This window comes from Pyrus communis, chromosome 2, assembly GCF_963583255.1.
Source record: "Pyrus communis chromosome 2, drPyrComm1.1, whole genome shotgun sequence".
Classification (NCBI taxonomy): domain Eukaryota; kingdom Viridiplantae; phylum Streptophyta; class Magnoliopsida; order Rosales; family Rosaceae; genus Pyrus; species Pyrus communis.
In genome coordinates, this window is record NC_084804.1 from 32,546,511 (window position 1) to 32,557,553 (window position 11,043).

General features: G+C 37.0%; 3 protein-coding genes across 3 annotated transcripts; all 3 read right to left on the reverse strand.

The window, feature by feature from the left end:
• Positions 1–968: 968 nt before the first annotated feature.
• LOC137726178 (probable choline kinase 1) lies at positions 969–5,597 on the reverse strand. Its single transcript, XM_068465060.1, has 8 exons — positions 4,513–5,597; positions 3,857–4,244; positions 2,837–2,958; positions 2,563–2,758; positions 1,857–1,974; positions 1,654–1,701; positions 1,476–1,576; positions 969–1,358 (listed from the first exon to the last, which is right to left on the reverse strand). Exons 2-8 carry the CDS (start codon positions 4,208–4,210, stop codon positions 1,263–1,265), a joined length of 1,035 nt encoding a protein of 344 aa, XP_068321161.1. The 5' UTR covers positions 4,211–4,244; positions 4,513–5,597; the 3' UTR covers positions 969–1,262.
• A 134-nt stretch (positions 5,598–5,731) lies between these two features.
• LOC137726177 (probable mannitol dehydrogenase) lies at positions 5,732–8,117 on the reverse strand. The gene is made up of 5 exons (XM_068465059.1): positions 7,970–8,117; positions 7,357–7,470; positions 6,604–7,117; positions 6,356–6,509; positions 5,732–6,140 (listed from the first exon to the last, which is right to left on the reverse strand). Exons 1-5 carry the CDS (start codon positions 8,065–8,067, stop codon positions 5,941–5,943), a joined length of 1,080 nt encoding a protein of 359 aa, XP_068321160.1. The 5' UTR covers positions 8,068–8,117; the 3' UTR covers positions 5,732–5,940.
• Positions 8,118–9,479: 1,362 nt separating this feature from the next.
• On the reverse strand, positions 9,480–11,043 carry LOC137725422 (ornithine decarboxylase-like). The gene has a single exon (XM_068464092.1). The coding sequence runs from the start codon at positions 10,929–10,931 to the stop codon at positions 9,654–9,656; it is 1,278 nt and encodes a 425-aa protein (XP_068320193.1). The 5' UTR covers positions 10,932–11,043; the 3' UTR covers positions 9,480–9,653.

Genomic DNA, 11,043 nt, shown 5'->3' on the forward strand with positions numbered 1-11,043 from the left:
TGTACAGTAAAGTTGGATATTTAGGAAAAGGATCCTACCCTGGGGATCCGAGGGATCTTGTAATCATGTTCGTTTATCCTACATCATGCGATCAGTTTTCGTTAAGTACTATTCATATTAATTTTAAATTTTAAATTTTAAATGATTTTTAACCACACGATGTATGATGAACATACATGATTATCAGATCTCTCAGATCGCTGGATCCTTTTCCAGATATTTATACATGTGTATCTTCAATGACTAGTTTGTATTCAAATTACAAATTCCTCACTAATTAATAAACGGATCCGTATTCGAGTTAACCGTTTAAGGGTCCTACTGATCTACGGGACACTTGGCAATAATAATCGGATAGTGTTATTTTTTAGTACATTGATATTTTTACACTAAGAGAATGAGAAGTTCGGCTAAGCCATACAATGGGTAGGCTAATTTGGTATCGAATTCGTCATCCACGAGATTCGAACATAAGACCTCTCACTTTTAAGCGAAGAAGAATACCATCATACCGTAATACCAAGTGACAATCAAATAATGTTATTTACACACCTATTTTTATCTTGTTTAATCTTCTTCAAATCATTTGATCCGACGGTCGATAATTAAAAGGGATGTGTGAGAAGTAGAAATTAGCGCGTGGATAACACTACCCTAATAATTAAAGCACCTATTCATTCCAATGTGTTAGATCAAATTTATCGGGTGTATGGATAATATAAACACATGATGTGTAAGCCACTCCTTTGCAAAAGGATTTTGAGCTGGAACCTCAACTTCTTTATACTATCAGAGTTGATTGACTCGCATATAAAGTTTAACTAGAACGCATACTACATGAGAGTCCATCTTCGTATGTTTAGTTTCCTCTCAGTTCGAAAAGGGTTGAGAAGAGGCGACGGAATGAATTGGGCGTAAAACACCCCCTAACTATGCACAATAAAGTTCATAAGGGTACCCAACAACTCTTAGCTAATAAGCACTTGTGCAAGACATTAACAAAACAAAGAAGAAACTAAACATATTTGCGAGCATCATCCCTTTGAGTATTATTATCAGCCGTCAATGCCATTGACAACTACATTTCATATTTATATCTCACACATATCTTTTTCTTTTCTTTTTTTTTTTTTTTTTGGTACAAATCTCTCACACGTCTTTATTTGTACAACTATTTCACATTTCCGATGAAATTTATGAAGCAACATCACTGAGTACGAACGAGTGTAAAGTCCTTGTTCGTGTTATTACAGGGAATCGCCTCAAGAACCCAACAACGCGGGCTTTCTCAACCAATACTGCTGAAACCTCTGCCTTGCATACTCAACGTAGTCAAAATCAATTTTGTTCACATAACCCTGCAAACCAGCAGCGAACGTATCTTACGTTATACACACGAAGAAGCGGTCACTCGAACACATATACACACGCAAGCTATTGCGAATAAAAGTGTAATAAAACGTAGAAATTATTACCGAAATTATTCCCCATAAGCCCCAAAAGAGATGGTTAGCCAAAGTGTACTTCTCTGTTATTTCAACTAGCTGCTCCACCTCAGCATCACTGGGTTCGTAATCTATATGGAATATTGGAGATGAAGTTTGTTGAGAATCACCAAAGCTTTCAAATCATTCGCAAAATCAATAGACTAACCTGCAGAGCTCAGATATGCACGGACAAATTTCTGGCGCTCCTCCAGACCTGATGCAACGCAGTGGAGAAAACCAAATTATTTATTTTGTAACGAAATAAAACTACAAAATGATTAATTCCATGTTTGCAGCTTGATTGAATGCTCAAGGTTATAGTAGGCGAAAGTGCAATGAAGAACGAATCACTAACAGATTAACAGTTACCTGGATAGTTCCTGTAGTCCAAAACGTGAGGTGTGTCAGAGTGGTAGTTCGCAACCATTTCACAGAAATGATTTGCAAGGTCGTAAGCGACAGGATTGTAACTGGCATATTCATAATCCTGAAAACATAACAAAATCTTATTAGAACTTGTATTGCAATTTGCAAAACAGGTTTATAAACGTTGGTTTACACATCCGTTCTTTAGCAAGAACATAACGGAAATCCAACTACAGATAACTCGAATCATGCTTGGTGAATACAATTTGAATATGAGGCTAGACAATTTTCATTAACGTTTACATGCAAGCAAGACATGCCAAGAAAATTACTCTCAGCGATTGCTTCACGGGTTACATTTGGCAAAAGTACTACCTAGAACTGTCGATCAATAAGTATACACATCGACATCATGATTCAAATCGAAAAATGATGGATGTATTGTTATAAAAAGATTCGACAATGTTTTCTACTACTCAAGAAGTTGACACTATTTTAAGTTACTAAAAAAACCCTATGTTAGTGTCCATGTGAAAACGAGAATTCAGGTTGTACGAACTAAGGTGTTCGATTTCAGTAACAATCATAGGTTACAAGTGGAATCACGTGGAAGGAAAGAAAAGTGGTAAAGAAAGTGCAATACTTTTAAAATCACAGAAACAGTTAACGATAATGAAACAGTTTCATTGAAATCGAGTAAGGAACTCACAATTATAGTGATTAATCTGGTCTCTTCGTCCATCATTATGTTACCGTATTGCAGGTCATTGTGACAGAACCCAATTTCTTGATAGTCCTGTGACAGTTCCTTCTCTAACATACTAATTTCCTCTTCCAAAGTGTCCAAGCCAAATTTCTGTATGTCTTTTATCGAACACAAATTTTTCGCCTCATTGAGCCAGTTCCTGGGGAAAATAGGTAAATTGCATAAAAAATCATGAATCCTCGAAAGGGAAACTTTAGCTTTCAAAATATAAAATTACCTCATTCTATCCCAAAGGACTACATTTCTCGGACCAGGCATATCCAAATTGTGGAACTCTCTCAGCTTAGCTGCTATAATTGCAGATATTTCGGGATCACGGAGGTCAGCAGCTGATAGCGTCTGGAAATTCAAAAGACAAATAGCTTATGGAGATGCTAAAAATATCTTCTGCAACAGGCTATTTGAAGAGATTTCACTGAACCTCAAACGTCCCTTTGTTTGTTTTTGGTATGATGTGGATCAAATTCCAAAACAAATAAGACAGTCCCCTTTGACGACTTATATTTTATATTGAGAAAATAAAAGATCACTGAAATCAATTCAAATTAGATGATGCATAAGCTGTCCAGCTGACACAGTAATTGGAAGGTGAAAATGGAGAGGATCTATTACATATTCATCATCTATCTCGATAGCTAAAAGATCGATTGCCTCTTCTTTTAATTTTTGGATTAACTATAAGATTCTGCAAATCGCAGTTCAGTTGTATCCAAAATGCGTTTCAGTAAGTATAATTCTGTAAACTAGGCATACAAGTAAGGGTTTCAACAGTCTATATTTCCTGGCGTAACGAGTTTAAGCTTTTCTAGTCTTATCACAGTCTTATCAAAAATTGACTCATCGAAAATGATTTATTAAGTGACTAACGGCTTCTTCCTTTCACAACAATTAAGAAATCAGATACCCTTATCATACAAAAAAAAAAAAAAAAGAAGCTAAAGTACCACTTAAAAGGAATGATCAAGATTATAGTGACCGTACCGCCTGTCCCTGTTTGCTGTCTGCATCATTCAATTTAGTCCTAAGGTGCAAATTGAACCATTAAACTAAGATGAGTGTGGTGGGGTGGGGAGGGAAAGAGAGGGGCAGAGAGAGAGAGGAATAAAGAAAAGTAGTGATAATTATAGTGGATTAGTGAAAGTATTCGGAAGACATCATTAGCTGAAGACTTGGTTAAACTAACTCGTACTAAAAAATAGAAGATAATATGAAATGGTAAACATAGCAGTTCACATACTCTAGCATGAATGAACTCCTCAACCCGTCCCTCTGCAAATCGTCCAAGGAGGCGCGGCCCCTGGCCGTGCTTGGACATGCACTCAAACGTCTGAACTTCATCCTCCCGGTTAAAAAACACTTCAACTCCTTCGCCGTAAACCCGGACCAGAACTTTTCTGAAAAGGTCAACACCGTTTTTCATAGGCCAACTTATTTGATAGACCTCATTAGTCATGGCCCCCTTCAATGGGATAACCTGCAAGCCATTCATATCATCCACTACATCCCCCCATTCAGAAGCTACAGACAAAAGTACCTTCTTTAACTCCTCCGGAAGACGACCTTTAATAAGACCAATTGTCTTTATGGCCATTTTGTATCAAATTCTCAATTCAAACAGGCTTCACCTGCATATCGATACCACAACCGATGGAATTAGAAAAAAACTGTTGAGCAAGAAGAAATAAACATACCCAAGAATCAAACAGTAAAATTCAAAGCAGAAAAAAGCTCAAAGATGCAATATTTAATTGTAATATCTGACTGAAATGCTCTACTAAGTTCAGCAGTTAGAAGATCATACCAGCAAATGAATCAAAAGAACAAAAGGTATATGAAAATTACAGAACCCAGATGAAAGAAAAGCACAATAAATTGAGAAACAGAGCAACTCACCTAAAGAATTAGAGGACCAAGAAAGCTGCAGGTTGCTTTGATATGCCAAACTGCACTGCTTTTATATATCAATGTCGGAAACAATCTTTCGAAGTTCAAAAGAATAATAATAACCTTTGAAATAAAGAACAGAATCTCCCTTTTGGTCCAAAAGAGAGACAAATTAATATGAGAAGAGAACCCAGAACACTTTTAAGCCAGTTATATGCAGGAGGGGTGGGGTTGTGGAAATCACAAAAAAAGTCCAAAAACTGACTTTTCCCTTTGTTTCTCTGGCAAAAGCAAAAGCAGAGGACCAAAATCTGCAAAGGGTCTTCTCACTTCTGGGTATGTAAAATTAGGATGGAACCTTGTTGTTGCAGATTCTGAGTCGGAATTGACCAAATTCTACGGTGAATGTTAAAAGTCAACAAAGTCTCAGACTTTGGGTCGTAGTATGCAATATGCATGGATTACGCAGAGCACACCTAGAAAATGCGGTGCCTGCGGGACCCAGTTATACGAAAGGAAGGTCGGCAGATGAAAACTTCTCTTCCGCTAGAGACTTGAGCTTTTAGATTTTCTCCTCTGCTCTGCTTTCCTCTTATGAACAAAACGCGTGGAATGCCTTGGTGTGGTGGTGGGAAGTTGGGAACATATTTCGTCGGCAATGGCATCCATGTAATTTAGTACAATTTGATTTTAATTATTTTTTTTATTTTTAACAAACCATCCTATCTACATTATTGGCAACAAAAAAAATACTATTTACATTTTGAATATTTTTATATATTAAAAATAGAATACAATATTAACTGGAGTAATGATAAGATTCTTCCAATTCATACCAATCACCTAGAAAAACTGCGTGTCTAATTAAATGAATTGTTGGAGAATAGATTCGGAAGAAAATTTTCATAAAATTAATTGATAATATTAAAGTAACTCAATTTTTTATAAGTATAATCACAGCAAATGACTCAATGGTAAGGATATGAACTACGGCCCTCAATAAACAAAAAATGTAAGAAATTTTAAGTTCAATACTTCGCGCTGATGAGTTTACTTGATTGTGGTTGCGGACAGAATAAAATTTTTCATAATCTGTTTGATTCCATAAAAAATAAATAATTATAACTTATCACCATCTCATTTTTTAAAATATACAAAACTCTCTAGGCCTTTGATCTTGGATTTGGGTCTGGCCTGTAAAACATTATGGTCCACGACAAGGTGTGAGTGATATTAATATAAAACCATTCCTAATTCAAAAGCCTGCCAGCTTTATATATAAGAATTTATTTATTCAGAATTGGGCTTGTCACATTTTGCTGGTTTCAAGGCACAGTTTTCATAAAACCTAGGTATAGTAGACAATAAAAATGTGCGAAATGATTGATCGGTTTTATTTTTCGAGTGCTTGAACAATTTGGATGCAAAACGTAAGACCTAGACGTGCAATGTGTTCCTAATGTCAATAACGAAACGGTATTTAACGTCTGCTTTGACAAGACGCTTCATAGCGGTGTTTACATAATCAATTGATATAATTTCGATGTTTGCTGTTATGTTGTGCTTAGCTGCGAAATCAATCATCTCTTGGGTCTCCTTCATTCCCCCAATGATACTACCAGCTATTATCTTTCTCCCTAAAAGTACAAAAAAAATCGAATATTAATACTAATTATTTCGTTGATGCAAATGCACATCAGTTAACCATAAAAGGAACTGATTTCAACACACATTCTTTCTCCAGATGCACGTAGTTACACAAGGCATTTAGTTTTTTTTTTAAAAAAAATCATAATTTTCTTTTATCTAAACCCAATTAAGGTTAGAAGTTGGTGTGAATTCATCTGCTTACCCATGAGCAAGGGAAAAACTGGTAGCTCAAGAGGCTTATCTGGTACACCAAGCAAAACAAGCTTTCCATTAGACTTCAGTAGTCCAACCAAAGGCAAGAGAGGGTGTACTGCAGAAACAGTGTCAATGATCCCATCCATTGTGCCCACGGCACCCTACACAATCAAAATAAACACATCTGTATGTCACAGTGCTCACAAATATGATTAAAGTCATAAATTTATTGGATCTTATTATTCATATTATCACCTGCATTTGGCCTTCGTCGTGGCTGACCAAAAAGGAATCGGCACCAAGGTTTTCAATAGCTTCCTCTTTCTTCTTCGGGGAGGTACTGATCATTGTAACCTTGAGCCCCATAGCCTTTGCAAACTTCAAGGCAACGTGACCTAGGCCACCGACGCCAACCACACCCACATGCATACCGGGTTTATCAAGTCCGAAATACCTCAAGGGGCTATAAGCTGTAACCCCAGCACATAGGAGAGGAGCAGCACCATCGAGAGGTAGGCTGTCTGGAATACGGACTACGAAGTGCTCATTGGCCACCATGATATCAGAGTAACCTCCATATGTCGGGGTTCCATCATGGTACTTGTCACCACTAGTCGCTATCATTTTGGGGCAGTAATTCGCAGCATTGGTGGAACAACTATCACAAGATTGGCAAGATCCTGCCATATATCCAACACCGACGTGGTCTCCAACTTTGAATTTCTCTACTTTGGTGCCCACCTCAGTCACTACACCAACAATCTCGTGCCTGCATGCATTGCCCGATTAAATTAATCAAGTTCACATTGACAAGCTAGTTAAATGGTTAGCACATTAATCCAATGCATCATATACGTTCGGCAGTGTTCGCATGTAATAGACAACTCATTGTAGTACGTACAGTAACTAGATCTGTTTATATTACAGATTAATTAATGGAGAGTTAATTTAACTAAAGTCGTTAACTTGTCATAACAAAGTTTCGTGTAGAGTGGTATGTATACGTACCCCGGAATTAGAGGATAGGTAGAATTTCCCCATTCATTCTTAATCATGTGAAGATCTGTATGGCATATTCCACAGTATAGTACTTTGAACCTGACGTCGTTCTTTCCTGTTTGCCTGCAACCAAAATCATAGTAATTTTTGATAAATTGAGTAGGTTGCATTCTGATCTGTTTATATATGCAGAAGAAGAAACAACTTCAGTTGCACCCACTACTAAGACATGAACAACTGAACTCAAATGACTTTTGATTTAAATTCATTAAGTAAATAACTTTTTGTTAGGAAATTAGATAGTTGGGTTAGATTTAGTTTTCATTTTAGTCTTAGGTATATTAATTCGAAAATATATAAGTACACGATTTTAGGTGCACTAATTAGTTCATATTCCGAAGTATGTACAATTTGGAAATGTAAGTATTCAAAACAATTTATCTAATTGCAGGGCTATTTGCAAAGTTCAAGTTGTCAAATACAGTTTCTTCCCTCTTGGATTTTCATTGTTTTTCCTAGGAACTACGTGCAGCACGCAAATTGTAGATGGATGAAAGAAAAACAAAAAGATTAATGAAACACCAATTGGATGGAGAATGTAGACGATAAAATGGAGATAAACCTTCTGGAGAATTTGAAGGGAGAGAGAACACCAGATGAGTCTCTGGCAGCCCATCCAAAGGCTTTCTTGGGGTGCTGTTGTTCTGGAGATTCCACCATTTTCTCTCTTAATTATCTGCTTTCTTCTTTTAGTTGAAAGAATATGAGAGCTTTATAGAGTGCTAGATGCGTGTGTGTGTACACACAGATAAATATTATAGCTAATTATGTGTGGTGGGAAGAAAAACTTCAGTGTGACGGGAACATGAGTCAGTACATCAAGTGTCATAATATAAGCGGTTGAAAAAAAAAATTTATCAAGTATTTAACAACTTGTATTATGACACTTGTTGTACCAAACCGTGTTCTTGGCACATTGAAAAATCTCGTGTGGTGAAAGGGTTTGATACTTGGGGGATTGATATATACCGATTTATTAGCTAAGGAAAGTATATATCAAAATAGTTTTGCTTACTAATCATGTGGAAAATCCAAGTAATTTTTGGCGCCACCCATATCTAAACTATTTATTGTCGAGTAATACTAAGTAGACTAATTTTTTTTATACTACATTTACAAATCATGTGATGTGTCACTGATAGAAAATAAACATATTAATTAACACTTAACAATTGAATCATCAACAACCATGTTATACGATTTAAATAGATAGTCACCATAGTATTATTTCTTTTTTCAACAAAAACAAAACAAAAAGACAATTTAATCTTTTATCACAAAACAAAAGCATGAACTATATATAATTTGGTGGCCTACTGCCCTCGGTTGGTGGCTCATTGGTATTTTCATAATTTGTCCGCATTGCGTGATTCGTCACACTGATGTTGCAATCAATTGATAAAGCAAAAGAAGCTAGTGTTATCTTTTCTTTCTTTTCCTTCTTCGTATTTCTGATCTCTAACCTTCGACATAGACAAGGCAAGGTCCCAAACCATCCACTCTGATTGTGGTGTGACTATTAACTACCTCATTTGTTTTTATTACTTTATTAGTGTTTTGTTTTCTCATGAACGTGACGTCCAAGTTTATTGATCAAATGAATACATGTGACATCTAATTTAACTAGAGTCTCATTAGGTGTAGTGTTTTGTCCTACACGTGATGGCTTTTTATTAGCCAATATGTGGCTCACATGCTACGGAAGATTGGAATGGAAGGGAGACCGTCAACGGCTCTTGCAAGAAATGGATGGTTTGCAATTTGTGATTTGTTTCTTTTCCAAGGAAGCAAATGTGCCACTCTTTTTTTTCCTCAGAGTTTTTATTACTTAAAGGCCACTAATGAAACTTGTAGTGATATAATTTGGATGATCTTAAATAATTTTTTTTAAGTTGTGCCATTATGACTGTATTTCTCTCCAACTTTTTTATACTTTCAACTTTCGGCTAGGATTGTTATTTGTATCTAAACTTGCTCTTTTATTCATCAACTATTAAACAAAAATAGAATCATTCAATGGTTATATGGGTAATTTTAAAAGATTCTAAGCTTTAAAAAAATTGCATACTAAATGCATAAAACCAATAAATATATTTATAACAATAGACAAGAAGGGAAAGATAGATCACATACATTGGTATTTTTTTTTTTTTCGTTTTTCACTCCCTATTAATTATTAGCACTCAAGAAGGGAAAGATCGATCACATACATTCGTATTATTATTATTTTCGTTTTTCATTCCCTATTAATTATTAGCACTTGTAAATGTTAAGTACGTGGGAATAGCAGAAATGCAGAAGCCATTAAAGTTGGTTCCAATGGAATTTGTGTAAGCCCCCATGTTATGAAACACTAGATAATCATTTAACTTCAGTTCCGGCAGTTTCCAGTCAGCCACCACCGTGTCCAGCGAATCACAGGTTGGTCCAAACACCGTCGACGAATATATGGCTACTGAATGATGATGATGATCAGGAGTGTGAAGGAGGAGGGGTGAAACTGTCAAACAAGATTTATCAAATGCCGGAAGATTAAACGACCCATATATCCCATCAGTAATCCAATACTCTCTTTTCTCTCCTCTCGCTCTCTTCCCCATCACATTTGCAACCATTGTGAAAGCCGTTTCGGCAAAGAACCTTCCTGGCTCAGCCATCACCACCAGATCAGACTCCGATTGATGATCACCAAAGTGTTCTTTAATGGCGTCGTTTACGGTTTCGGCTATTTCATCAAATAACGGGTTTGCCTTGAACCCACCACCAATATCAAGCACATGCATTTTGGGCAGTTCGAGCTCATCTGCCACGTCGAATGCAGCCCTAGCAGCTGCTATTGCTCCACGGTATACTTGAGATTCCGAAGCTTTCGAACCCACGTGAAATGAAACTCCCACCACTCTCAACCCTAGTTTGTGCGCATGTCTAAGGAGAGGCGCGACCTCCTTGGACAATGCACCGAATTTGGTCCCAAATGAACGCCAGGAGCTCGTGTCATTTGGGACTGCAATTCGGAGCAACAAGGAACATTTGGGATGGCATCTTTTTATCTTGTTAAGTTCGTCTATGGAGTCGAAGGTTGCAAGATTGACCCCGACTCCAGCTGCATGCCTTAAATGGTTCTCACCCTTGCATGGATTGGCGTAGACTATCCTTGAGGGGCTTACACCATGAGAAAGGATGGCCTCGATCTCCACCTTGCTAGCGCAGTCAAAGCTCGCACCGAGCGTTGCCAATGCTGCAATGAATGCAGGCTCAGGGTTACACTTGACAGCAAAGAAGGGCTGAACGTTGGGAAGGCAATGGTTCCATTTTTGCATAAGGCTGACAAGAACTCCCAAATCGAGAACGTAAAAGGGTTGTGGTTCGTCTTGTTTGTTGATGATGGATCTGATGAGAGTCGTGAGTTGGTGTCTTGGTATGTCAGTTGGAACATGTTCACCCTTCACTTGGCTTGCTGCCAATTTGACTTGGAGGCTGCTAAAAGTAGTAAGGCTTGGAATACTTGGAAGGATCAATGCCATGGGGAAAAAAAATAATTAATGGGTTTATGTGAAAGCTAGCAAGAATAGTGTAGAGAAATTTCGTAACAAATTAAGTGACTGATCTCTCTACAACTTACTTTGTGGAGGGTTT

Bases quoted from the DNA above. Each gene is read 5' to 3' on its own strand.
- LOC137726178 (XM_068465060.1), bottom strand. From the start codon at position 4,210: ATGGCCATAAAGACAATTGGTCTTATTAAAGGTCGTCTTCCGGAGGAG. The intron at 2,759-2,836 runs GTAATTTTATAT...TATTTTCCCCAG, and splicing joins GTCCTTTGGGATAGAATGAG to GAACTGGCTCAATGAGGCGA. The intron at 1,359-1,475 runs GTAATAATTTCT...GCTGGTTTGCAG, and splicing joins GCTTATGGGGAATAATTTCG to GGTTATGTGAACAAAATTGA.
- LOC137726177 (XM_068465059.1), bottom strand. From the start codon at position 8,067: ATGGTGGAATCTCCAGAACAACAGCACCCCAAGAAAGCCTTTGGATGG. The intron at 7,471-7,969 runs GTTTATCTCCAT...TTTTGGTTGCAG, and splicing joins CCCTTCAAATTCTCCAGAAG to GCAAACAGGAAAGAACGACG. The intron at 6,141-6,355 runs GTAAGCAGATGA...TTGTACTTTTAG, and splicing joins AGTTTTTCCCTTGCTCATGG to GGAGAAAGATAATAGCTGGT.
- LOC137725422 (XM_068464092.1), bottom strand. From the start codon at position 10,931: ATGGCATTGATCCTTCCAAGTATTCCAAGCCTTACTACTTTTAGCAGC.